General features: G+C 37.5%; 5 protein-coding genes across 6 annotated transcripts; 2 read left to right on the forward strand and 3 right to left on the reverse strand.

Annotated features, from left to right (window-relative positions):
* LOC18776041 lies at positions 242–1,782 on the reverse strand. The gene has a single exon (XM_007209216.2). The coding sequence runs from the start codon at positions 1,538–1,540 to the stop codon at positions 449–451; it is 1,092 nt and encodes a 363-aa protein (XP_007209278.1). The 5' UTR covers positions 1,541–1,782; the 3' UTR covers positions 242–448.
* LOC18776144 (maspardin) lies at positions 2,712–8,568 on the forward strand. Its single transcript, XM_007209132.2, has 8 exons — positions 2,712–3,022; positions 3,440–3,565; positions 4,392–4,490; positions 5,435–5,577; positions 6,547–6,655; positions 6,795–6,902; positions 7,555–7,695; positions 7,819–8,568. The coding sequence occupies exons 1-8, from the start codon at positions 2,951–2,953 to the stop codon at positions 8,257–8,259; spliced, it is 1,239 nt and encodes a 412-aa protein (XP_007209194.1). The 5' UTR covers positions 2,712–2,950; the 3' UTR covers positions 8,260–8,568.
* On the reverse strand, positions 9,892–10,836 carry LOC18776067 (probable calcium-binding protein CML13). The gene has a single exon (XM_007210016.2). The coding sequence runs from the start codon at positions 10,576–10,578 to the stop codon at positions 10,135–10,137; it is 444 nt and encodes a 147-aa protein (XP_007210078.2). The 5' UTR covers positions 10,579–10,836; the 3' UTR covers positions 9,892–10,134.
* LOC18776901 (probable LRR receptor-like serine/threonine-protein kinase At1g34110) lies at positions 19,856–23,757 on the forward strand. The gene is made up of 4 exons (XM_007210244.2): positions 19,856–20,792; positions 21,239–21,499; positions 21,635–22,510; positions 22,841–23,757. The coding sequence occupies exons 1-4, from the start codon at positions 20,363–20,365 to the stop codon at positions 23,320–23,322; spliced, it is 2,049 nt and encodes a 682-aa protein (XP_007210306.1). The 5' UTR covers positions 19,856–20,362; the 3' UTR covers positions 23,323–23,757.
* LOC18777127 (putative transferase At4g12130, mitochondrial) lies at positions 23,878–26,671 on the reverse strand. Of its 2 annotated transcripts, none has more exons than XM_007211127.2 (5): positions 25,802–26,663; positions 24,950–25,203; positions 24,753–24,851; positions 24,314–24,472; positions 23,878–24,237 (listed from the first exon to the last, which is right to left on the reverse strand). In XM_007211127.2, exons 1-5 carry the CDS (start codon positions 26,251–26,253, stop codon positions 23,993–23,995), a joined length of 1,209 nt encoding a protein of 402 aa, XP_007211189.1. In that variant the 5' UTR covers positions 26,254–26,663; the 3' UTR covers positions 23,878–23,992. The 2 variants fall into 2 exon arrangements, with proteins under 2 accessions (XP_007211189.1, XP_020419413.1); XM_020563824.1 differs by having other exon boundaries at positions 23,884–24,234; positions 25,802–26,671.

Below are 27,438 nucleotides of genomic sequence, written 5' to 3' on the forward strand. Positions count from 1 at the left end.
GAGGAGGGAACATAACGTCTTTTTCATTCTCTTTTGGCTTGCTACTGCTATCATTTTGGCTTGAGAGAAACAGGTACTGAAGATCAACATGGGTTTTGAGCATATCTCGTTGGCTACTAATCTGACATTAAACAATTTAAACTGAAAAGTTTCAGAAGTATTAAACCAAAACCCAAATGGCATTCTAATCTCCAATCTCTATTCTTTTTCTCCATTACCAGCTTAAAGTTTAACCCAAATGGAATTCTAATCTCTGTGTCGGTATCATTTAATTTTCCAACAGAGTGACAGGATATAATCGAAACAAGCTACTGCCCCACAAAAGGGGGGAAATATACAAAACAATCAGCAGAATACATGATACAGGGCTTTGCTCTCTCTCTCTCTCTCTCTCTCATCAAATGCTCCTCCCTTTTTAAATTGACTTTTTCACTCAATCACCAAAAGATCAACATTTAGAGGAATCAGCATCAGAGTCAAGCTCCCACCATCTGCCACTAACATCCTTCCCTAAATTGTCATTCACTCCATCAACAATACCTTCAATTTCCTCATCCTCGCTTTCACCATCAACCTCATCATCCCAGCTATTCACACTTTGCTCCTCATCTGGCTTGTATGTCCACTCCAATCTCTTCAACACATCACGGTCTTTCCATTTCCCCACAACTGACACCGCCTCCTTCTTCGCCTTCCCGATTAGAATTTCATTCCAAGAAAACCCCGAATCCGCAGCCCTCTTCAGAGCCCCGTCACCAAAATCCCCCACAACCACCGTCTTGAGACATCTCAGCTTGGCCTCCATCACAACATCCACAAAATCCGAATCATCTGACACAAGCATCAAACACTCAGCTCTCTTGTGATCCATCATATCCACAATGTGATTCCTCAATGCAGCATCCACCCTCTGAGGGTTATCCATCACGCTCCGAACCCAAAACCCTGCACGCTTCACCTCGTCTGCCAAACCCCGCCCCGCCTTGGGTGTCAAGACATCCCTTGCACCGTTCTTATACTTCTCCATCTTCATTGAATACTTGCCCACCAGCTTCACCCTCCTGCTCCCTCTAGCAGACTCAATCTGGTTCAACCTCTTCGCATGCTCCCTCTCATGAATCTTGAAATGATTCAAAAGCTTCTCATTAGTATAAAATCTCCTCCCGCAAACCCTACAAACGTTCAATTCACCATCCCTAATCACAACCCTGTTCCTCTCTTTCCTTTCTCTGACAACCTGTGGAACATAATTAAGCGCATGCCGGTTCGCATACGCTATCATATGGCGAACGAGCCCAAAAGACGAAGCCGCCCTCTTGAGCTTGACGGCGGCTTCGTAGGGCGACACTGATTTGGGTGGTTTGGTATCCAAATCCCATAAAATCGCAACACTGTTTTCTACAATTTTCGGGGGTGCCAAACACGATGATGGGCTCGAAGAATTAAAACACAGCTTCGATTGAAAATGGCAATATCTAATCAATAGGGTAAATGGGTTTAGGGTTTCTAACCTTTGGGTAAATTTGAGATGTTTAAGCATTGCCAGTGGTTTCAAATATTGGAGGGTGCAAATTTGCAAGACAACAACGCTTGACCACTGTGATTGTCGAGTCAGATTCAAGAGAGGCGATTTCTAGCCTCAACGGTTTGATTGCAAGAGGGCGCTGCCGGCAACGGTTCGATTGCAAGAGGTCGCCGAGTTCGGCTCGTATGAAAGTCGCTGGGTTTTCAGCGGGTTTTTCCTTTCTATCGGTAAACATGATTTTTAAAACCCCATTGTACAAATTTACATTTTAAGACTCAAATATAATAAAATTTTATATTCCCTTCTATCTGTTCCTCTCTAAACCCAAAATAATAATAATAATAATAATAATAAATAAATAAATAATAGAAAATGTTGTTTAGATTTCATTTTTCTTTAAGCAAAGATGAGTTTTTTTTTTTTTTTTTTTTCTCTAAATACAGAAAAGCGACTAGGCAGACATTCCATGTGTGTAAAGGAAGGAATTGTATTGCTTGAACTGGATAGAAAAATTCTTTTATAAAAAAGCTTTTACTAAATTGATCCCTACTTTTGGTTGACAATCTTCTAGAATTAATTTACAGATTATAGATTCGTTTTTCGCCAAAGTTAGGACGTGGTTGTCCTCATTGGTTGTGTTTTATTGTTAGGTATGTTGATCTATTGTTTGCAAGAAATTTGTTTTAAATGTGTTTTTCATCTTATATTTTCCAGTTTTTTAAAATGAATTATTTTTTTGGTAAGATAGATTCAATTTCTCCCTCCTCTAATATCTTTTGTATAAATAAAATTAAAAAAATAGGACACAAGCAAAATAAAATTTTAAAAGAAATGAGATTAAGAAAAACAACAAGAATTCATTTAAAAACCAAGAACCAAAAAAAGAAAGGGAGACTTTGGAAAAGCCCAAAGGAGAGAGAAAAATTTTAAAAGAAGTCGAAATGGACAAAATTGCCCTTATTTATTTTTTGATTTCCTAAGGAATCCTTTACATTTGCATGTCTTTGGTTTGAAAGTTGAGAGATTTTTCTGTCTTTTTTGAAAAAGCTTTGGCTTTTTCCAAAAGTGAAAGTTTTTTTATGGGTAAAACCTAAATTTACTAAAAAGAAAAAACCAACCACAACCACCAATCATGCCTAATACTTAAATGACCTTGACGAGCAGTTGAAAGATGATCAACCATTGACTGTCATAAAGGGGCCCATCCACGTGGCTCTCCATCTCATCTCCTACTGGTCAATCCCAAAATTAAATTTCGAAGAAATTCGAAAGAACAACCAGGACAAACAACCATACCAAATACACAGAAAATAATAATAATAATAAAAGGAATAATTATAGAAAAATAGGCAGAGAGATCGATCAATAAGATCAAATCGAATAATGGGTATGTGATATGGGAGGGTTTGAGCACAGAAACTAGCAATGAAAGGCGTCTACTCGGCGCCCGGAGATTACATCTACTTCAAGTCCCAGGTCCCTCTTCACAAGATCCCAGTACGTTCTGTTTACCTCTACTTCTCAATTCCACTTTCGATTTTTTTTCCCATTTCTTATGATTTTGTCCTTGAGTTTGATTCATTAGGTTCATTTTACAGCTGGGTTTTTAATTGTTCTGGGTTTAGTGTCACTTTTTTAAAATCAATTATAAAATAGTTGCTTATTTTGTGCGTAGTTTTGAAATTGTCAGCACTGTGGGACATGGGTTTTGTAAAGTTTGTGAATTTTGATGTGTGTGTAATTATTTTTCTCAATTGTGGGTTTTGCATGCGGAGCTTCTTGTGTATGTATCCCTTTCTTTTTTCAGCTATGAAGCTTTGTGCTTAATCAACTGTAGGGGTGCTGATAAGTAGCTGTCTGTCTGTTTCTTATTATTTAATGAATGGAGTTTATATTGAAGTAATTTGTATGCAGATTGGCACAAAACAGTGGCGATACTATGATTTTGGCCCAAAAGCAGTACCTCCACTTATTTGTCTTCCCGGAACAGCAGGGACAGCTGATGTCTGCTACAAGCAGATCATGTCGTTGTCCATGAAGGTAGTTGGTTGGCTTTTATGTTTTCTTCATTGTATCTATCACAAAAGTCTTGGAAAAACATGAAATACTTTGATCTTGATTTTCTTTTCCTTGGTACGCACTTAGATTTTAGTGTGAAGTTTTCATGGTCCATAGGACTTACATTTTGGCTGTTTAGTTGTTTTCTTTTTCCTGGAATCATTAACTTTCATGTAGTGGCGATGTTTTGGGGTGAAAATTTTGATTCTGTGCATATATTATATGAGAAATATTTTTATTCCCAGGATTGTGCTTCCCAAATGAGTAAGAAGAGTAAGAAGAAACAAGCTCACATATAGGTAAAACTGTTGGGCCTTGATTGTCTCAGCTGAGATTAACGACCATCAGATTATCACAGTTGTGACGTTGAATATACCAGTTAACTTTCCCTGTACTGATAAATAACTTCTTATTCATGGAAGAAGGGAGCTCCTATACGTAGTTCATCTTACATATGGGAATCTATGAGGAATATGTTTGACCTCTCCTACCATATGTACGAAATTCAGTTTTTTGGTTACTAATTTCCATTTTTTTCCTTCTGCATGTGGATGAGTTACTTCTTCAGCTAGACTTCAGACTTTATGTTTTGGTGTCTGTTGAATATGTTTGATCTCATATACTTGAAAATTTTCTTGTTTAGCTACTGATTTCCTTTTGTTTCCTTTAAGTGGATAAGTCAGTTGTTCAACAGGACATTTAAGCCTTAACTTTTATTGTGTTGCCTTTACAGTTGTACCTGGTAACTCTTCTCAAGTTTTACTTAATGAATTCATACATTAATTTAATAAATTTATAAAATTTGCAGGGTTATCGGGTGATTTCTGTTGATATTCCACGTGTATGGAATCATCATGAGTGGGTCCAAGCATTTGAGAAATTCTTGGATGCTATCGATGTTCATCATGTAAGCACTCCATTTTTGGACAGTGTACTTTACTCATGCCATTATCATTCTAATTGGTCAGTATCTCTATTTGGTTGCACTAAAGGAATTGCTAATTTTCTTAAAGCACAAATAGCTTTTACGTTCTAAATTGTAAATTTCTTTAGGAGCTACCCAAGTGCTACATATAGCTTTCAGTATGTGAATAATGACACTTTATCTGTACTTAATTATACTTTATGATATTTGAGTTCGAGAAAGATGCCCCTTCTAGTTATACTGTTAGCACTTGTTCGGTTAAGGTCCGACGCTTCACGAATCAACACTCTCCAGTGATGTTGAGACTATCAGGCTACAGCTTATTTGCAAGATGGAAAATATCACATTCTGATTGCATTTTGTCACATGCCCTCCTCTCACAGATGAACTATTAAGTAGTTCTCTGATTTCTAGCTTGTGGGTAGTTGGGTAGGATATGATTCCAGGTCTACATTAAAGATTTTCTCGGTGTCTAGGCCGCCATATAAGAGACAGTAAATTTCTTACACTGCAATAATTTACACCGCATTATACATCAAGATCAATAAATTGCTTGTAGAGACAGTACATTGATGTAAATAACTGATCCTCAAAGAAAACCACTGTTCTGGCACCTTTATATTTTTTTATTTTTACTTTTAGATTAGATCATTGAATAATAGCTGATTTTCTGTAAATGGAATGCATATCCAAATGGATGAAATGTGATCAGAGATTATTGTGGGGAAAGATGAAACATGCTGTCCATGACAATTTAGATCAGTTACTTGAAGAATGTGCTTTGTAACAGTGAATATAGATGCTTGATATATAACTTGAACAAAGTGTGAGATTGTCTAATCAATATTAACACATCTTCTCATATTTGTGGAGTTAATAATAACTTAGTACTTTTTTCAGTGATCTGATCGATCTCTTTCTAACAGATACATATTTATGGTACATCCCTTGGGGGCTTCTTGGCTCAACTTTTTGCTCAGCATCGTCCAAGACGAGTTCGATCATTGATACTATCAAACACATTTTTGGACACGCGCAGTTTCTCTGCAGCAATGCCATGGGCTCCCATGTATGTTTGTTGTATTTGTACTTAAGCACTAATCAGTATAGATGGCGATAATCAGATATTTAGTACTTTGGTGGGTCCCATTACTTGGAACATTGATAAAACTACAAACATGCTGTTATTTTTTGTGAGAAATCCAAAAATGGATTAGATGGTAATTCTGTTAAGTTGTCTCACAACAGGTTGGTGGTTAAGCTACTTACTTCTGCATTGTGTTGCACAGTGTGCTTCTTTATAAGTTCTTAGACCTTGCATTGACCTGGAAAGGGTTGTAATGGTCTTTGCTACTGCTTGATGTTTCTTGATTAGCTTTTTAGAGTTCATTTCTCTCTCTCTTTTTCCTTCTTTTTTTTTTGTTGTTGAAATAGTTATAAGGAACTTTAAAAAAAACAAATGATGCTATGGTTGCTGGAATTAAGAATGACTCTTCTATTTGAGGAAGAGTGAATAGAAAAACTTTTCATGATAGTATCTTCCCTAGATTCGTTAATTATATAATTTGACATCAATTAGATTCATGTCTTACCTTATAAATGTGCTGCTGATAACAATAAGGTGCACTCAGGCACACCAATTATGAAATCCCACATGATATTTCGCCTAAACTTCTTCCTTCCATCGACTCGTTTGTATTCCAATTAGAAAGAGGATCAACTTAAGGGATCATGTTTGTTGGAACTATTTATCCACCCTTCCTCGTGGCTATTTTTGTTCGATGTTAAAAATAAATTATTTACCGCAAGGTTCTGCAGTGACTTCACTTTTTAAATAAAATGGGTTACGGTGTGTGTGTGGGTTGAAACTGTTGATTGGATGTGATATAATGTTCCTTGGGATTTTGCATTCTCTTTTTATTGTTACAAGTTGTGTACTAGACTTATATAGTTTTTGGCTCAGAGTTCTTGAATTCGCTTCCAGTTTTCTTTTGTTTCTACCAAACAACTTGCCTGATTATGGTACTGTCTTATGCAGCGTTAGTTGGACCCCTTCTTTTTTGCTGAAAAGATATGTCTTGACCGGAATTCGTGATGGCCCCCATGAGCCATTTATTGCTGATTCGGTGGACTTCGTTGTTTCTCAGGTAGAGCCTGTGAAAGCCTTTACCATCTGCTCATTATGGCTGTCCTTATCCAAAAAGAACAAATTTTTTTTTTATTTTATAAAACCTGGATAGCAGTGCAAGCTGTTCTAATTTCTGACTCTAAACTGTGGTAAATCAGGTTGAAACGCTCTCAAGAGAAGACCTGGCCTCCAGGTTAACTTTAACAGCTGATGCTGCCTCAGTTGGACCTCTGTTGCTTACAGACTCATTCATTACTATAATGGATGTATGTATTCTGGATTTAATTTGGTCTACGTTGATGCATATGAATACACCAATTAAATGTTTATCAAGTTTGATATACTAATAATGCCTCCAGAAACAAGTGTTTATTTAGGTATTGCATCCCTTGGATCTAACTTTATTCTAATTTCTTATTCTCTTTTAGCAACTTTTTCCAAAATTTTCACCACTTCACTAAAAAAATATTTCATTTTCTATATCTTTTTGGATGATCGTGCCAGTTTTATGCCAAATTCTGGGAGCAGCTTTACAAAGTCACCCGAAAGTTTTCATAGTTCAGCTCCCTTTTTAAGTGTGTTGATAACTTTTTTATATGCAAGTTCTTAGTAAGGTTGTCACACTGCATTCATATCTCATATACAGCGAAAAAGCGGCTAACATGGCAAATCACTTGATAAATGTTGCTAGCATCTTCCCAACAATCTTTATAGGTTTGGAATTATTTGACTTCTTCATCCTAAGTTGATGGCTTTAGTTTTGCATGTCTGTTCATATGTCTGAATCCCTTCTGGACGTTTCTTGCAATATGAGTATTTCCATTACAAGACTCTTATCATTTAGCTAAGCTTAATGGGGAAGTTTAAAAGTCTAAGCTGACTGGTCAAAAAATTTCTTCTCAACACATATACATGAAGACAAATGACTACAGTGCGATTCCTCAACAACTCAAAGATGAAGTGAGTGAGAGGTACCCTGGTGCAAGGCGAGCACAATTGAAGACGGGGGGAGATTTTCCATTCCTTTCACGGCCAGATGAAGTAAACTTACATCTTCAGGTAAATGGTATTTCCATTTTTCTTCTACGAATCTTTTGTTTGTAATATTTGGTTTACTTCTTGTTGTAGATTTATGTATGATTAAAAGACCTTTATTCCAACTGGTGTTTGCAATGTGGTCAGCTACATCTAAGACGGGTTGGTGTGGAGGCTCGACCTGATTTGGTTCCAGGCATTCCAAAGGGGGGTAGTGGTGGGAGTTCTAGTGAAGAGAATGAGAAAAAAGATCCAGAAGATCCAGCCAAGGATGAAGATCCAGCCAACGATGATAGGGGAAGCTCAGACAATCCTTTGGCAGAAAGTCAGCTACCTCATGCTCCAGAAAGTTCACAATCTCATAGCTTAGATGACCAGCTTGTCAGCAATGCAATAGTTTGCCATTTCAGTAATGTAGACATGATGGTTTCTTTGCATTTGGGATTCTTGAAGAATCAGCATACTATACCCACTGAAACTGTTATGCGACTTTGTGCGGAAATAATTGCTCTTCAGTTCCTTTCTTTTTATGTGGGATCATTGTACATTAGTTTGAACTGTAATCGGAGGGTCGGACAAGTCGTGTAAAGTGTCTTGACATTGTTGTTTCTTGCTTGTGTAATTGTTCAAAATTGAGTGCGAGTCTCATAGATGTTTCAGCACTTCTTTCTTGTCTTGCGCCCTCTCCATTTTCAGTAGTTTGATTATTTGCTTTTGGGGGAATCTCATGTTCACAGGCAAAGGTTGAACTTATATATTCTGGAGAGATTTGTACGGATTGGAATCCTCCGAAGAGGAAAATCTTGAAAGTCCTGAATGTAGGAGGTATTGCAAAATGTTGTTAGGATTGAAAGTGTTGATCCATTAAAATGCTCTGTTTTGCGCAATATTGTTCTATTTAGGAGTTGTAAGATCTCTCAGAACTTACTCGCAAGCATATTAATTTTCTTGGTCCAATTGGTAACGATTGGTCTATGCTCAAACATAACTCTAGCATATTAGTTTTCTCTTCTATTTCTTTTTCTAAGCAAACTTGTGAATTGGGTTACGACTGAGTCCAAATCAACTTAAAGCCAAGCGCTTTTGTTATTCAGATTCATAACCAGCCTTTGCAGGGTCTTAAAGCCTTGGAACCGCATTCAAAGCCATATAAGAAAGTTAGGCTTATATACAGTGATTTGTTGCAATTTTTGTTGGTGGCTTAAAGCAAGAGTGCTTTTAAGTATATAGAAAAGTTCAACGTTCCCAACGAGATCAAAGCTAAAGCAACCTACACCAACCAACATGAGGCTACTCTTTAAAGACACATGATATCAATTTGTGATAACAAAAAACTGAGGGAAAAATGGTATTCCCTAATTATATGAGCTATTGAGCCGAATAACATCAAGCCACGAAAACATTGCCCCTGACTACGCCACAATATCCCGACATTCTATGCATGCAATTTTTTTAGATGAACACGATCATTTGATTCAATACCTCAAGTTTCAAATTGTGAACTGTTATTTGAAGGACCTTTTACATTTGTTTCCTGATTTCTAAACTAACCATACCATTCTCCAGGTAAAAGACTCACCTGCATAATCCTTCACTCTTCCAGTGCATCAAATATTCACATGCATTACATTCAAGGCATAGAATGTAGTAAACTAACACAGAAATCACTGCACCAGTTTCATGTGCCACATTCAGGTTGGTCGAGTCGAGTCATTCGAAAACATTCAAAACCAAGAGAAGTTTCTTCTAAACCATTAGTTAGGCAAGTTTCATTTGATTGTATGATCCTAATTGATAATCTGGCAAGAGAATGATACCAATGCCATCTTCACAAGGACAAACCTTCTACCAAATTGATCATGAACTCTAGAATAACCAAAGAAAGAACATCCAAGTTTTATCTGGGCAGAATCAGTCCACACAAAAAAACAAAAACCCCACTAAACCATAATGATGTGTCTAATTCTGTCATCAAAATATCTAATAAGCAATAACAGTCCACATGCATAAAATAAATCCAGAACTGAGAATCTGCAGCACTAATGACTGACGTAAAACTCCATGCATCTAAGTCCTGTTACCAGAAAATTGTTTGAATTTGAGACATGAAGTGTACAAATGATGAAGGGTTGCCTCAAATGTTTCTCACTTGTCATTTGTTAGGCTTGACATGCAAATGCAATCCAAAAATCAAGAGCAATTCCCAACAGAAAACAAAGATTGAGCACAAGAACCGACAAAATGATCTAGCAAATCCAGATTACATTCCATGAAACCATCAACACTTACATCCCAAACACCTTGAAATTTACCAGTACTGAGACAATTCAATTCATCACAAACAAAAACCAAAACAAACAAACCCTAAAATCATATCACCAAAAAAAGAAAAAGAAAAACATACATTAGCTCCAAATTACTTCCACAAACCACTTAATCAGTCAAAACACACCGTTTCGATTCTCATTTGGCCACCATTCTGGCAATGAAGTCCTCGTATTTGATCTTCCCATCGGACCCGACATCGACCTCCCGGATCCACTCGTCGAACTCGGATGGTTCCAATTTCTCGCCGATGCTGGTGAGGATATGCCGGAGCTCCGAGACCGAGACGAAGCCGGTGGAGTCCTTGTCGAGGACCTTGAAGGCGTCGCGGAGCTGGCGATCGAAGGGCTCGGGCTTCATGTGCTTGCCCATGAGGGCGAGGAAGCGAGGGAAGTCGAAGGGGGCCGTGAGATTCTCCTCGGCGACTATGGATTTGAGTTGGGCCTGGGTCGGGTTGCCTCCGAGCGATCGCATTAGGATCCCCAGTTCCGAAGGAGCGATCTTGCCGTCGTTGTCGGTGTCGAAGAGAGTGAATGCCTCCTTCATTGACGATACTTGGTCGTCGCTCAGATCCTTGCCCATTTTTTCCGGGTTGGATTCGGGTTTTCGGGTCTCTCTCTGTGAAACTGGTTTGCTTCTCTTTGATTTGTCTCTCGGAGATGGAGAAATGGTGGAAGGGACTTTCGGATTTTGAACAAAGGAGACGAAATAATTGGGCGAGCGCTACACGCGGCGTCGTTTTGTGAGATTAGACCAACTGAGTAATAATGTCGTTTTGACCGTTCAGGTCTTTTGCTCATCAAACAAAATTTTATTTTAAGATTTCATTTCTTTGGTACCATTCAAAACCAACTATTCGAACGTTTGTTTGTTGTTGTTGGTTTTTTTTTTTTTTTTTTATAATTATTATTAGTTTTTATATAAGCGATATAGGGGGAAATTGAACCTAAGAGCAACTCCACCTATAAGGGCTAAGTTTAGGACAAGGGCTGCCACTATTCATGTGAATAGTGGCAGCCTTGTCATTTGTGGTTCCACCCATGAGAGCTAAGTCTAGGGCAAGTCTAAGGCAAATATTATTCATTGTACTTTATCTCCTATTTTTTTATATTTTAAACCATTAATTTTGATAATCTTTTGTTAAATTTTTGAATAAGATTTTTTGTTGTCACGTGTCCATTATTTTTCAGAAAAGATTTTCGGATGAGAATCTCGGTTGCCACGTGTCTTATTCCAGATTAAATTTTCGGATATTCATTAAAAAAAATTATAATCTCATATTTCAGATAAAATTTTCACCCTCTAAAATTGTGCCATGTGTCTCATGTCAGATAAGATTTTCAGATATTAAAAAAAATTATAATCTCATATTTCAGATAAGATTTTCATCCTCTAAAATTGTGCCACATGTCATCTCTGTCAGATAAGATTTTCAGATATTTTTAAAAAATTATAATCTCATATTTCAGATAAGATTTTCACCCTCTAAAATTGTGTCACGTGTCATCTCTATCTTCTGAATCCCTCTATAAAACTACACCATCAACTCATACCTCTCACACCATCTCTTATCTATTCCTTCATTTCTCAAATTTTACAAAACACATTCTACTCTCAATGTCAAACTTGAGGAGGGTGTTGGAGAGGCAACATAAAGAAAGGGAAGAAATCTGGCGTAGACGTGCTGAAGAAGATTAGGACGCCGATGAAGAAGAGGAACAAATGCTTGCAGCAGTGGTGTGTATGCTTAATCAATCAAGGTAACACCGTCTTCGTCGTGCCCCGAATGTGGACAGACATAGGGACTCTCGGGGCAAGAATCTCTTGAAGGATTACTTTATCCCAAATTCGTTATATTATGTTTCTAAATTTCGAGAGAGATATAGGTTGCAGCCACATTTGTTCCAAAAAATCATGCATGATATTTGTAATTACGACACATACTTCATTCAAAAGCATAATGCTGTTGGAGTTTTGGGTCTTATCCCGGAGCAAAAACTTACAGCTGCTTTGCTGATGCTTGCTTATCAGGCATCTACAGATCTGGTGGATGAGATTGCAAGGATGGGAAAGTCTACTATCCTAGAGTGCTTGGTGAGATTCTGTGATGCAGTGAAAAATTTGTATACGAGGGAGTACCTTCGCAAACCCACGCTGAGGGACCTGTAAAGGCTTCTACAAAAAGGCAAGGCTCGAAGTTTCCCAGGAATGATTGGAAGCATCAATTGCATGCACTAGCAGTGGAAGAATTGTCCTACTGCTTGGCAAGGAGAGTACGGGAATCAGAAGGGCCAAAAAAGTATAATTTTGGAGGCCATAGCTTCATTCGACTATTGGGTTTGGCATGCCTTCTTCGGGGTTGCCGGATCTCAGAATGACCTCAATGTCCCTCGTCAATCCCCGGTGTTCGACGAGGTATTGCGAGGTCATTCCCCCCAGGTCACGTACAAAATCAACAATATCGTATCCCAGGTGCGTACTACCTTGCCGACGGAATTTATCCTAGGTGGACGACATTCATGAAAATAATTCCGAATCCCCAATCCGAGAAGGAAAGAAGTTTTGCTTTCTTTCAAGAAGGTTACAGGAAAAACGTGGAAAGGTGTTTCGGTATCTTACAAGCTCGTTGGGCAATTATTAGGGGTGCTGCTCTGATGCTAGATGAGGAGGTGCTGCAGAGTATTATGATGACTTGTATCATCCTCCACAACATGATTGTGGAGGATGAGTATGACTATGATGCTCTAGAGGTGTTTGAACCCGATCCCATGAACAAGGCGTTGACAAGAACATATGAAAGGCCGATGGGATCAAATTGACTACCAATGGAGCCCAAACTGTTACTTCCAGATGGTCGATTCAACAACCCCATTATTGATCTTTATCAAGAAATGCAATCTTCATATGTTCATGAGAGACATCAAGTTGACTTGATCGAGCACTTGTGGGAGATGAAAGGCAATCACAATGGATGAAGTCAAGATTAGTGCTTTGTTTGGAATTATGTTTTGTTTTTAATTATGCTTTATTTTGTGTGTGGTGTTTTTTGAAATTATGCTTTTTTTTTATTATGCTTTTATGTATGGTTTGTTTTGTGTGTTGTTTGCAATAAATTAAGGTTTGTTTTTAATTAATCCTTTTTGATGCTCAAATATTTTTAATAAATAGTCATATTATTTAATGCTTTTTTTATTTAATGAAAAGAAAACAATACAACAAATTAAAAGATAATACAACAATACAACAATACAACATATGGCAAAGGTGTTTCAATACAACATATGGCAAAGGTGTTTCAATACAACCTAATGGTTTTCATCATTTAACCAATCCATATTGCTAGGTCTATCGTCATGGAAAAATTTTCTTCTCATCACATCCCTTCGTCTATGCTTCCAACAGACCTTTGTTTCAAGAGACATATGGCTCGTATCCATGGCCATGATTTTCATCTCTCTATCATCCATGTCTTTTTCTTGTGCCTACTGCTGTTGAATTGCAAATGCTTCCTCTCATGCCTTGTCTGCTTCATCTCTTTTCAAGTCTCTCTCAATTCTTAGTGAGGTGTTCTTAGCTATTTGCTCCAATAATTGTACACATTCATTGTTCGAACTGCCCTCTCTCTTGGCCTTTGCCACCTTTCTCCCAATAGGTCTCGGCAGACGTGGGAGTGGTGACTCCGTTTCCATTGGGGAGTCCAACGGCGAATCGGTTGATGGTGAATCGTGGAGCGGTGTCTCATTCAACACAACCGGCGGACCAGTGGGAATAATTTTGAATCTCGAACAATCCTTCACAACTTCCCAACATTGGAAATGCATGAAACTTTTTTTGCCTTACCCCATGGCACCAAACCACATTTGTGCTTGTATGATCTATTAAAAATAAATAATTGGAAGTGCAAGAAAAAAAATTTATTATGCAAGAAAATATAAACTATTTTGAAATGCAAGAATAAAATTGATTATGCAAGAAAATATAGGCAAATTGGAAATGCAAAAAGAAAAAAAAGAAAGATTATGCAAGAAAAAGAAAAAGAAAATGTAATAAAAAAAAAGTTACATTAAATTGATTAAAATGGCAATTATAAATATTTTACCTCATTGGATAGATTTTGACCGCTTTCGAATGTTCTCCCTTGCTTTTGTCAAGACATTTCTCCATTTCCCTAACTCATTATTCAGAAGTTTCCATCTACTAGACAAGGCCATTTCGGTCCGAATGGAACCCGATCTTTGACAAAATTCTCCATGAATTTTGCTCCACATATGATGGAACTTCATCTCATTTCCTATGATAGGGTCATGACTAATGTTCACCCAAGACTAACACAACGCAATATCTTCCTGAGTTGACCACGAACCTCCGGTTTCGACAGAAGATGCCATTTGTTTTTTTTATACAAATGGAAAGTAGTAGGAAAATGTGATTGGAGAGTAAAAAATATTGAAAGGAGAAGAGTTTGTATGGAGAATTGATGTGGGAAGTGAAAAATGTGAGTGGAGAGTAAAAAACATTGGAAGGAGAAGAGTTTGTATGGAGAATTGGTGTGGAAAGTGAATAATGTGAGTGGAGAGTAAAAAATATTGGATGGAGAAGAATTGTATAAAGATTAGGTGTGGAAAGTAAATAAAATCGTTGGGTATTTATAGGGAAAAAATACATAATTTTTTGGTATTTTTTTAAAAAAATTTCGGAATTTTTTTGAATTTTTTTAGCCAAAAAAACGAGGACCATCGAATTTCTAGAAAAAGATCGAAGCGTCTCCGTGGTGACACGTGGCACATGCCCATTGGATTTTGTCAGGGCTGACGTCAGCGCGCGAAAATCAAATTTTTTTTACCGTTGGTGCATGTAATTCACGCTCCAACGGTAAAAAAAAATTTTGATGTGCATGAGTAAGATTGTTATCCGTTCAATTTTTTCTATTTTATTAATGTATAATAAGCATTTTTAAAATTTGTCCGTTTGATAATTATTTCAATTTTTTGTGTTAGAGTATAGAGGAAAATAAAAGTAAGGATGAGGATGAGTAAAAAAAATAATTTAAACTAGAAATAGTTATGAAACGGGCCCTTAGCTTAAAATGAAAGATTTGCCCAACTTCTAACCCAAAAGAGTGGCCCTTTACAATTCAAAGCCAATGGTTTCAGTCGATATGAAGTTAGGCGCAAGTGGCCCAACAACTTCTAACCCAACCAGGCTATGAATATGAGAAGTTATAAATTTTTCTTTTTACTGTTTTGTAAATTTTTGACAACACCATATTCCTCTCTTCCTTACTCTAACAAGTAAGCAAGTAAACTACCTTAACGGGGAGGGTAATCTTCTCTTATGCCCTTCACCAATCGCCCGGTGACTAAGAAAGAAATTGGTTTGCGCATTTTTTTATAATCAAAAGGACGAGATCTATTTGCTTTGCTGCCCACACATTTGAAACAATTGATTTGGTGTTAACGGCCATCTAAAAAATTAATTTGACGTTAATGGCAAAAGATGATGTGTATTAGTTGTACAAGTGGCTACAGCTACAGGTGAAGCTTTGTCTATGGTGGTCAATAGGGGTTTCGGAAGAGTAATTATGGAATCCAACTCAAAGGTTCTAATTGAAGGAGTGTCTGGTAGTGTAAGGAATCGTGCTTGGACTATATTCCTTATTCCGGATGAATTAAGGAGAATGAGCTCATCTCTAGACGAGGTGAAATGGAAGTGGATGTGGATCCCTCGTAATTTAAATCAAGCAACGCATGTTGCGACATCGATTGATTGCAGAGCAATGCAACTGCAATGTTTTCAGCACTTTTGCATTCCTAGGTATGGCTTTGCCGCCCCTCCTTTCGCTCTCTATGAATAGCGTTTTCTCGACCCAAAAAAAACTAGTCTCTTTACACGTATCCCAACAAAAATATCTTTAATTGTAAGACAATCTTTTGTCTTAACCATGAATTGTGGTCTTCTAATCAAATGAGGACTCAAGAGGTTGGCATGATTAAGAAATAGACTTAGACTTATCGCATTATTCTTGTACATAAGCTATTCTAATTGAAGTACAAGAGATAATAGAATTCCTAATTCCATATGGATTAAACAACCTAATTCAATGCAACCAGAACACTTGACAGATCCTTAATGGGCAAGACTTTCAAGTGATGCATATATATAGAGGTCCCTTCTCTAGCAACAAAGCAAGCACAATATAGCTCTCACCCCATCTAGAGAAACTGCTTAACAGAGTTGCATAGAGAAGAAGATCCTCTTAGAAGCCAAGATGTCTTACCAAGGTTAGTGTTAGTTATGAAAGCCTAGTATAGAATTACATTAATTTCATCCAATATCTTACTTTAAGCTTAATTTGACATATATGTAAATGTAATTAGAGAGCTTTCTTCTTGTGCATTTCTAGTTTAATATCATGTTCAAAAATGAAAAATTCATGCTTAAAAAATGAATTATGTTTCCATAGTTTATTCCCACATACCTAGCTTTCTTCTTGTACATTTATAGTTTGAGATCATGTTGAAAAATGAAAAAAAAATCATGCCAAAAAGATGAATTATGTGTCCCTAGTTTATCCCAACATACCTAGCATGATCGTTCAATAGTGCTAAGAATCTTTCTGGGTGCATTTGTACCTTTTCTTTTTTGTACAATAGTGCTAAGAATCTTTCTGGGTTCAATAGTTTATTCAATATATAATTAATCATTGTTTGATGCACAAAACATATAATTAAACTAAGTAAATTGATGGCCCTGTTTTTACATCTTTAGGTTTAAAAAAAAGTACTGATATGGTACGATCCCCTTATTTTGGACTTGTATGTCATTCAGTTGGGCCAATTCACAAAATGCCAAGATAAGATCTTTGAATATCTATTGGTGGCCCAAAGTAAATTTCAACAAAGTCTTTGAAAATCTCTGCAGCATTTGCTTATCTCATCCACCTAGTCATTCTGCCACCTGTTTTTTTTTCCTACAAAAATTCATATAACTCAAAATATCCGTCTATATTCTAAGGCCTCATTTGTTAAGGAGGACAAAACTAGACTAGTAAAAATATGGATATAGTGTTTAATTTGGAGGATGAAGGATGACTATTCATATGAGGTTGATGACTAAAACTTATTGCTTATAATTCTATCAATTTCAACGGGAATTAGGAGAGATAAGTTTTAGTCATCAATCTAATATAGATAGTCCTCATTCTTCTTCCAAGTTAGACAACATATCCATATTATGCATTAAATGCACATAAAATGCTGGCATTGTTCTAATTGTCTAGTCTTCTCCCTACCAAACAATCCTTGAAATAAATTTATCATGTACCATGTATTGATACAAGAATTTGAATTCCTTATTGAGAAGCTTCCATTTCTCATTCCCAAGTTTTTTTTTTCCCCGTAAATCAAACGCAGCCAAGACCCAAGAATTCAAAACCAAATGTCCTTTTTTCTATCAAGGGTAGAAATGGAATTTGCCTGCCCTCTCCTTTTCCATCTCATTAATCATGTCGCAAATCGCGGAGGAGTTTTGAATGCAGTATCATAATATACATACATCTCAATCAAATGACACTATTTTCTTGGCAACAGGACAACGGTCACCACCTAGCCTAAAACTTTCTTGCTCTGCCATTTATAATTTATATGGAACAATGCTAAGTGGATGTTAAAAGGTTAGATCATTGAAAGTGACGGTACGATAAAGGAAAAAAGAACTTTGCAATTGGCATCCATGTTCAAAGATCTAAACCTACTCGAGTATACTTTGGGTCATGAATTTTTTTTTTTAAATTCTTTCTTTGGTTCATGATTGAAGAAATAAATGACACCATCCACTTTAAAATTGTATGGATATAAAAGAAAAAAGTCTGTTTTTAAAAAAATTTGTAGCTCTAGTGGTAGATTACGTCACTCATACACTACATATCCTCACATTCAATATCAAAATTCGAATATTAGCATCTTCTAGTTAGTATGCCACAGTTGAAATGAAACTCGACAAAAATAAGGTTAAAATGACTGCTAACTCTAAGTTTTTTTGGGTAAGAAAATAAAAACTTTCATGAACTTTTATATTGATTTCTCTCATTACGTAATTATAGACGTAAAGGTGTTATCCAATTTTAATAAAAAATTTGGAGCCGTACGGAGTAGTATTGTTGTACCCTCAGTGCAAAACACTATTGTAATATGCTACCTATTAGATTTTTGTAGCTCATCGATTCAATTTCTCAAACTTATTGTTGGAAAATGTTCCATCCACACTGACTATACTTAGGTTACAATTAGAGAACTTGTCCATCCAAACGTTCCAACTTTGACTGATCATAACTTACACCAACAAACATTCAAAACTCGATCGTTCCTACCTATTTCCCTGTCTGTCTGTTGGCTGTTGCTGCATTTAATGACACAAATCTTTTTATCTATAGATGATGAAGATGATTAATTCTTCTCATAAATATAAATAAAAATAAAAAATAAAAAAGAAGATGATCGAAGATGATGTCTTCATCAGTCCAACGGGATGAGTGCTACAGATTTGTCGGGTTGCACCTTTATAGATTTTATATTAAATTGAACTCTGATCACACTTTTTGTATGTGCTATCTATAATCTATGATTAAATAGTATCCAAGGTTAATTGAACAGAAATTTATTTGTCCTAACACTATTGAAAAGTATAAATTATCTGTTTGCTGGGACCTAGAACACCATGTATCACCTAAGTTGAAAAGAAATTTTGGATTTATATTGAAAACACTATGCGATAATGTGTTGTGTAGAAGAAAATTTAATAATAATTACGTCAACTTATCGTTTTAATTTCGTCATCTAAAATAGTTTTACTTAATTTATTAACGAGTCGGTGAGATTTGTACTCAGAATCTCTTTCAACAAAGTACAAATAAAATGGGCATGATAAGTGTTTTTTGAATCCACCAATGACTCATGAGACCATGACCCCAAGCCAAGTGCAAAAATCATGTTGTGTGAATTAGGTTTCCGATTCATTTGACTATTGAGGCAGTGAGCACAAGACTATTCAAATTGGAAAAGAACGTTAGTCCACCCACCAGACTATCTTTATTATTTAATTCCAAGTCGTTCAAGCAAGAATATTTAAAATAGAAATGGAACAAGGACCAGCTCACCAAGAACCTAAGTCCAAAAGGACAATGTACCAATGATTGCTTTATGTTTTGAAATTGGAGGTAGCTCAAAATTAGTAACTTGTTCGCATTTTAGCCCGGGAAAGACTTGGACGTGTCGAAAAAACTTTCATGTGATAATGTGAGATTGCCATTCCTACAATAGCATGATCATGATGACATTAGGTTATTGTAATCCCTCAAATATACCTCGATTTGAATTTTTATTCTTAAATTTTAATAATGACTGTTTTGGCTTTTAAATTATGTTTCTCGTTATTTCGTGAAGTCTGCCTATTTTATTGTCTAAAATGGCCACATGCCAAGTACATGATTTAATTTATAATGTCAAACAACATATACTACCGCTTGCGGTTGAGAGAGTAAGCTACTTCGTAGCTGAAGACTAAAATGCTCATTGAATGTAGAGACATTTGCCTAATCCTCTAAGACATAGTCCGTTTTTTGTACTTGTTTCATCATTCTCTTCGAATAAAATGCTATGCCTTTTGACTGAAAAAAAATAAAAAAATATGGTAAGTTCTAACTAGACAACGTCTGCTGTTAAATACTCTAAACAATCTTCATTATCACTCATCATGCTTAATGCATACCTTGTTTATTTCCTTAACTTTGATTTCTTATTTGGTTAATTGCTTAACTTCCTAATTTTCTCCATTGATTGTATTATTTGACTTTCATAATTTTCTCCATGGATTGTTTTCCCAAAAAGAAAAAGTTACCTTTCTTAAATTCATTATGCTCCCTTGAATAAATATTCCGAATGAATTCTTCGTTCTTCGAATTACCATCTGCAAATCACTAAAGCTTTTCTACATAGAAATGTGGGTTCACAGACAAAATGATCTACCTTTCTTCTACGATAGCAAATGCGCCAATCGTCAAAGCCATCAAGGACAACTGTAAAAAATAAATCTAATCGCAAATCCAAATGTGAAACTGTCAGCAACTCAAAAAGTTGCAGTCATTGTACTCTATGTTTGAAAAAACTGCATCTGCCCTTTGTTCTTCCTCCTCTCCTTTTCTCTCTCCTTGTCCACTTAACATCAGTTCTCGACACAGAAATACATTAGCTGACAAAAAAGATACACAGGGCTTCCACCGACTTTTAGAAACAAAGACATGGGTTTCTCTCAATGAGCACCAAGGAGCAGGAATTTCAGAGCAAGACTGAGTTTTGACCCAAGATCACAAATGGGTTTGATTCAGTTTCTCGTCTCTCTGTTTATTTTGCTCGCATTTTCTCTCCCACCACATGTTCGTGGAAACGCGGAGCTTGAAGCTCTGATGAAGTTGAAGTCCTCTCTGGACCCGGAAGACAGGCTTTTGAAGTCATGGACCAAAGAAGGGGACCCTTGTAGTGGCTTGTTCGAAGGCGTGGCGTGCAATGAGCACCGCAAAGTTGCCAATATTTCCTTGCAGGGGAAGGGTCTCTATGGTGAGGTCTCACCAGCAGTGGCTGAGCTCAAATGCTTGTCGGGTCTGTATCTGCACTACAACAACTTGTCAGGAGAGATTCCCAAAGAGATTTCGTATCTCACCGAACTCAATGATCTCTATCTCAACGTCAATAATCTCTCTGGGGGCATACCTTCTGAGATTGGGGACATGACTAGTCTTCAAGGTTGGTAATTTTCTTCGGATCAAATGTCCAGTTTCTGGAGAAAAGTACATTTTCTTGTCTTTCTGGTTGGAGTGCCTTTTTTGGTTTATTGGTATAATTGGATGATTACTGTCTAAGATAGCTGATTGTACTAGTGAAAGCTCCGATTTTTCGTGGAAAAGTAGTTTAATTTCGTGATTTGAATTAGCATAACTGGCTCCTTTTTGTATCATATTTGCTACTGCCGTCCAAACAAATGAAGATCACTGTCTCCTGTTTTTCTTCCTGTTGTAAAGATGCATTTTAGTTTGCTATATAGTTATATGGCCATGATTTAGCTCAGTCCATGCTCTTGGATTTATGTCATTTTGTGTTTCATTTCCGATTGTTCATTTAACATTATTGGCGTTCTTGGCTTTAATCCCCGTATATAATTTTCTTTCTCGTTGTCTGTTTGGTTTTTGTAGTTTTACAGCTGTGTTGTAACCAGCTGACGGGAAATATACCTACACAGATGGGATTTTTAAAGAGGCTAAGTGTTCTTGCTTTGCAGCACAACAAGCTAACTGGTCAAATTCCTGCAAGCTTGGGGGACTTGGGGATGCTTAAAAGGCTTGATTTGAGCTTCAATAAGTTCTTCGGTACAATTCCTGCAAAACTAGCCAGTGTTCCATCTTTGGAAGTCCTAGATATTCAAAGCAATTCTTTGTCTGGAGTTGCCCCTCTTGGTATGCCTACTTATTCAATCCTCACTTATTTCCATGAATTGTTTGATATTTCAATTTTCTTTCCTTGGAATTTACTGTGCTTTTTTTTTTTTTTTACCCATTCTGATTACATCTTTCACTACTTTGAAATGGAAGATTTGAAAAGATTAAAAGAAAGATTCCAGTGCAAGAACAACCCACACCTATGTGGAGTTGGGTTTTCTACATTGAGAGCTTGCACAGCTTTTGACATGGACAAGGTGAATGTCGACGGACTACCACTTGGACCAAACATAACTGATTCTCCTCCAAAAGCCAACCCTAAGCCTGCAGATTTCAAAGCACCTTGCAGCCAGACCCATTGCACAAAGTCGACCAAACTTCCACAAGCTGCAGTTGTTGCAGGAGTTATTTCCCTCTCTGTTACTTTGGCGGCGGCAGTATTTCTGGCCCTTATCCGTTACAGGCGTCACAAACAAAAGGTTAGCAATACATCAGATCCTTCTGATGGTCGGCTTAGTACTGATCAGGCCAAGGATTTCTATAGGAAAACTGCGTCTCCACTTGTGAGTCTTGAGTACTCTAATGGATGGGATCCATTGGCTGATGGTCGAAATGGCATTGCTTTCTCCCAGGAGTATCTGAGTAAGTATTGGTTCAACATGGAAGATGTAGAGTCTGCAACACAATACTTCTCTGAGGTGAATTTATTGGGGAGGAGCAAGTTCTCTTCTGTTTACAAAGGAGTTCTAAGAGATGGTTCTCTTGTGGCTGTTAGGATTATTAATGTGACCAGCTGCAAGTCTGAAGAAGCTGAATTTGTGAAGGGACTAGACTTATTATTTTCACTGAGGCATGAAAATGTTGTCAAGCTAAAAGGCTTCTGCTGCTCTAGGGGCAGGGGTGAATGTTTTCTTATCTATGATTTCATTCCCATGGGAAACCTCTCTCAGTATCTTGATGTAGAAGATGAAAGGAACCAAGTCCTTGAGTGGTCCAATAGAGTCTCTATCGTCAACGGCATTGCAAAAGGTAATTTATCTTCATTGAAATTTTCTCTTCATCATTTAACTTCCTCAATCCCTGCCACACTGCTCCTGTTTGTTCATTTTTAGCGTCGATGCACAAGCCACTTGAAACAAATTTTAGTTTGCACTGGTTCCTTTCTGATTTTAATTTTGTTCCAAATAGACTAAATTTTTTCTTTATTCTCTTCCGTTTCTCTTCAAGACCCTTGAAAATTAACACCCAAAATCCCTTGAAAATTGAGTTACAAGGCTTATTTTGAGGGTCCAAGATCTGTTTCTGTGAGTACACATTCCAGTATGTTTATTCTGATATTGGTTTTTCTTTTCCGACCAGGTATTGGGTATTTACATAGCAGTGAAGCAGACAAACCTGCCATAATTCACCAAAACATATCTGTTGAGAAGGTTCTCATTGATCACCATTTTAACCCATATATTTCGGACCCTGGCCTTCCTAAGCTGCTAGCTGATGATGTTGTCTTCTCCACTCTGAAAATAAGTGCTGCCATGGGATACCTAGCTCCTGAATACATCACTACTGGTCGTTTCACTGAGAAAAGTGATGTATATGCATTTGGAGTCATTGTCCTCCAAGTTTTATCCGGAAAACTACAACTCAGTAGTTCAATGCGATTGGCTGCAGAAGCATGCAGATACGAAGAATTTATCGATACCAACCTGAAAGGGAAATTCTTAGAATCTGAAGCAGCTGCACTGGCAAAAATCGCGCTTGTATGCACCCACGAGCTTCCCGACCACAGGCCAACAATGCAGGAAGTAATTCTGGAGCTGAGTAACCTTAGAGCCAGTTCCTGATGCCCCACTTCTAAGTTCCATATGTGGAAGAAACTGCTGCAGATTATGACCTGGGAAGTGAGGCCTCGATCGAGCTTCACCTGTCAAAGTACAGCTGAATGAGCATGTGAACGTTTTATCAGCTTCCTCTAAATTGAATATGGTGGAAAGTAAATTTCTGGGGTACAAGTCTTCCCTGCAATTATCGTAAACTATATTTAGCTATGCGAAAAGCCGGCACCAGCCATCTTGAAGATGGTCCAGAGAATAAGATTAGTTATTACATCTGTGAAACATCTTTCCCTTAGTCTCATACATTTTAGGGATGTCTCTGCAGCTGTTAGCCCGCGTGTCTGATGCTGATTGCACGATTAGTCATGTATAATTTGTTTAGTTAGACGATAACAAATATAAGCTGCTTAAGCTACTAATTATGCAATGGATTGTCATGCTTAATTATGCGATGGATTGTCATGGTTTCCTCATAGTGAGTTAGAAATCAACTCAACTTTTGGCATAACTGTCTTAAAACGCCTTTTGTTCTATCAATGGGAAAACTAGATATACAACATCATCTTTCTCGAAACACATTACTGTATTTTCTTTCTTTATTTTCTTTCAACAACAAAAAAACAAATGTATAAATGAATGTATGGAAATACATCATTGTCAACACAGAGACAATATCATTCTAAACAGCTGCACTTTGATGTTGAGGCTCTTGAAGCCATTCGGCAGGCCACCAATGTGGTCTAATAGCCTCAACCTTTATATCTTTCTGTCCTTGTATTTTCAATGTATTTGATCCCTTGAAGGCTTCGTCCAAACGCAAGACACCCAGCCCACGACAACCAAGTTGAGTGGTGATGGTACCAACCTTCTTTTCGGATACACTATCAATCACTTCGGAACCCGGGGCAACTTTCTGCTCCGCTTCTGAAAGAACAGAAAGGTTAAGTTGGGATATACTGAACAAATAAAAGCATGAAAGTTCACTTAGAAGGTGGAGTACCTTCTCCACTGTCCTTCACAAATCTTAAAGGAAGCAAGCGCTTGCGAATCACCCCTCGGTGGTGTGTGCGAGCTACAAGCTCTTGGCCCACATAACACCCTTTGTCAAAGCTAATTGCATTGAGACCCACCAGATTATATTCAAGAGGAATTGCCTCACCTAGACACGGTAATAACAACTTCAGACTTGCTTTAAACAGAACAAGAAGCAGGATATGGGAAAACACAAGCATACCAGTAAAATATAGAGACTTGATATTCTAGACAACTCCAGGACACAATAGAATCACTGAAGCAAAATAACTTGTCATCAACACTGAAAAAGTTTTTCAAAAATTTACCAAGTACAATGAGAACAAAAGAATATTGTATTGTAACATAGATGGTCTGCAAATCCTGAAAAGCCAACGTATACCATCAAAGAGGAAGTAAAGATGCACCTTTTGGGATCTCAGTTGAGCCTTCTGCAACTCCGTTCTCTATTCTCCATAGAAAGTAATTCTGCTCATCTGTTTCTTTGTCAGCTTCAACCAAAGGTGCTGCAATAAAAATAAATATATGCAGCTTAATCAACAAGGAGGTTTGGGAAGCTGTAAACACATTCAAAGCTCAAATGTAGCAAAGGGTTAAAACTCACGTGTAGTATTAGATGGGAAGATCCCCCTAAAACCAAGGCAATCCAATCTAGGATCCTTAAACCACTGCCATCCAAGAGGACCCCCATGTGAAGCTGACATTCCTGCAGGATCAACACCAGCACCCCAGCCAACACTAGCAGCCTCCGGTTCTTCCACAGAGGAGGATTTTTCGGAGAGGTTTCCCCCAAAACGCTGCCAGCAATATAACTCTTCTGCCACATTCTCGATATCAACCTTAGACCTCAAACGATATCTGCCAAGGAAAAAATAATAATAATAAGGAAACAGAAGCCAACCCGTATTACAAAATTCAGAGTAACACAAAGGAAAGGAGACATTTGCTTCTCAAAGCAATCTTGAAGACTTGGTCAGTCTAATTTCTGAAAAAAGGCAGACATGGGAGGGTAAAAATACAGAGACATTAAACCAATGGCTTGAATCTTATTTCTAAACCATTTAAGCAAGACTAAGCAACAGCAGCGTCCCTACATAGCATGAGATGCACAAATGGCATTGCTTATTTGTTACTTAATCAGTTACTAATGTTCACATATAGAGCATGTAGCAAGAGACTACAAAAACTTGATAATGAAGAAACCACAACTGGTGGTAAACCCTCTTGACAGAGTTTCCTTAGTTACAGAAGCAAGGTTGAAGACAAAAGAAATGATCCATTAATAGCACATTTCAATCAAAATTTTAATTTCCTAACCCCCAAAAAGATGAAAACTTGAAAACTTATACAAAACCCAACAGTGAAAAGAAAAGGCGTTTTCAAACAAAACCAACATCAAAGTTAGCGCCATTAAGAGAAGGAAAGCTAGAGAGAATGTGATGGGCAAATAACTCACTTCTTCAAGGTGCTCAAGAGCTCATCCAAAACCGAAGCATCCACGTCCGCAAAGAGCTCCAACGCTTCATCTGGGTCGGGCCCGGGTCCCGACCCGGTCTTATCAAGCTTGGTATCGGGCCTGGGCGGGGCGTACAAGAAGAAATCGTACAGGAACCTCCCCTGGGGGGTCAACAGCGCGGCGTACATGGGCGCTTCAGACGCAGTGGGCAAATTGGGCGTGGGCAAAGTCGAGGTCTTTTCACCCACGGCCTCACCGAACCTCCGTACATCGTTGGTCAACAGACCCTGAAGAAACTTGACCGTGTCTGGACCTCGGAACCGGACCACCGCCCGGGACTTGAGGACCGAAGCCACGGGCCCAGCGTTATCGAACTGGGTTTTGTCGTGGATGGCTCTGTAACTGGAGGAAATGGATTTGGGGAACCGCAGGGAGAGCTTGAAACGGTGCATTCTTCGTCTATGTAAGTCTGGGTGGCTCTGGAGAAGGAGCTCTGACGATGATGAAGGAGGGAGCTACGCTGGTAGTGGTGCCGCGTGTGCTTGTAGGCGTACTGGGCTTTTTCCACGTGTACTTTTAGGCGGTGTCTATAATTTAAGGTGGTGATTTGTATGTGTTCGATGAAAGTCCTGAATGAGCTAAAAGTGATGTTCGCAGGTTAGGTGGCGTGGCAGATGGCGGTTGTTGGATTATTGACGTGGAGTGGGAAAGAAGATGGATCACGTTTAAAGGGTTTTGGGTTTTAGAATGAGACAGATAAAGGTCTATGGTGGTGCTCAGGATAACTGGGCTGTAAGATTAGTCCCAAAAAGTTAAACCTCTGTTCAAACTGGGCTTCTTCAGGATTATTCTTTAGACCTCATTTTTCAAGCCCATGGTTTTTATTTATTTATTTATATTAAAACAAGCGATATTGAAGGAAGAGTCGAAACCTAAGCCCTTGAATATAAAAATAAATATTATTAATCACTTGAACTATAAGACCTTGCTCCATCGATCATATTTAGAAGGAAAAAAGAAGAAGATCTATTTGGAAGCATATCAAGCTGCGATCATGTTTTATGTGCGACCATGTATGTAAAGTGCATGGTGGACTCGTATTTTGAGGAATGGATATCGATTTCCTAGCAGATAACTTGGATGATAATCAGTGCTAACTTCATGCACCAAAATCTATATGGAATAGGAGTTGTATTTAGTACCTCTAAGAAATATGATTATAGTTTGACTGATTAATATATTTTTCTTTTTGAGAAAGATCCTTTATTCAAAACCATAGAAGCAAGATAAGATCATATAAGCCTAAAACGGTCAACTCATAATTCAAACGTGACAAAATATGAAATAAGTGTCATCTCTGAAGAAAAAAAAGAGAATATTATGCGTGAATTCTATCACGAGCAAGGAGGGAATTAGGAATTTTTCAACAGGTGGGCTAGCTAAAGGGTTAGAGTAAAATCTAATGAACTTTTTTTTTTTTGAACTTGCAATTTCTATAGTCTTTGTAAAAATAAAAGTATACATTAAATCATACAAAACATCATAACTTTATTGACTAATTTTTAATAAAATTTAACATAAAACAAATACATATTAAATGCAACAAAAAAAGAGATATTATCAAAATAAAAATATGG

This window comes from Prunus persica, chromosome G5, assembly GCF_000346465.2.
Source record: "Prunus persica cultivar Lovell chromosome G5, Prunus_persica_NCBIv2, whole genome shotgun sequence".
Lineage (NCBI taxonomy): Eukaryota > Viridiplantae > Streptophyta > Magnoliopsida > Rosales > Rosaceae > Prunus > Prunus persica.

Coding starts and splice junctions, on each gene's coding strand:
- LOC18776041 (XM_007209216.2), bottom strand. CDS start 1,540: ATGCTTAAACATCTCAAATTTACCCAAAGGTTAGAAACCCTAAACCCA.
- LOC18776144 (XM_007209132.2), top strand. CDS start 2,951: ATGAAAGGCGTCTACTCGGCGCCCGGAGATTACATCTACTTCAAGTCC. Junction 5,578..6,546: donor GCAATGCCATGGGCTCCCAT/GTATGTTTGTTG, acceptor TGTCTTATGCAG/CGTTAGTTGGACCCCTTCTT. Junction 6,656..6,794: donor TGGACTTCGTTGTTTCTCAG/GTAGAGCCTGTG, acceptor GTGGTAAATCAG/GTTGAAACGCTCTCAAGAGA.
- LOC18776067 (XM_007210016.2), bottom strand. CDS start 10,578: ATGGGCAAGGATCTGAGCGACGACCAAGTATCGTCAATGAAGGAGGCA.
- LOC18776901 (XM_007210244.2), top strand. CDS start 20,363: ATGGGTTTGATTCAGTTTCTCGTCTCTCTGTTTATTTTGCTCGCATTT. Junction 21,500..21,634: donor GTCTGGAGTTGCCCCTCTTG/GTATGCCTACTT, acceptor TTGAAATGGAAG/ATTTGAAAAGATTAAAAGAA. Junction 22,511..22,840: donor CGTCAACGGCATTGCAAAAG/GTAATTTATCTT, acceptor TTTTCCGACCAG/GTATTGGGTATTTACATAGC.
- LOC18777127 (XM_007211127.2), bottom strand. CDS start 26,253: ATGCACCGTTTCAAGCTCTCCCTGCGGTTCCCCAAATCCATTTCCTCC. Junction 24,852..24,949: donor CTTCCCATCTAATACTACAC/GTGAGTTTTAAC, acceptor TTTTTATTGCAG/CACCTTTGGTTGAAGCTGAC. Junction 24,238..24,313: donor TGTGAAGGACAGTGGAGAAG/GTACTCCACCTT, acceptor CTGTTCTTTCAG/AAGCGGAGCAGAAAGTTGCC.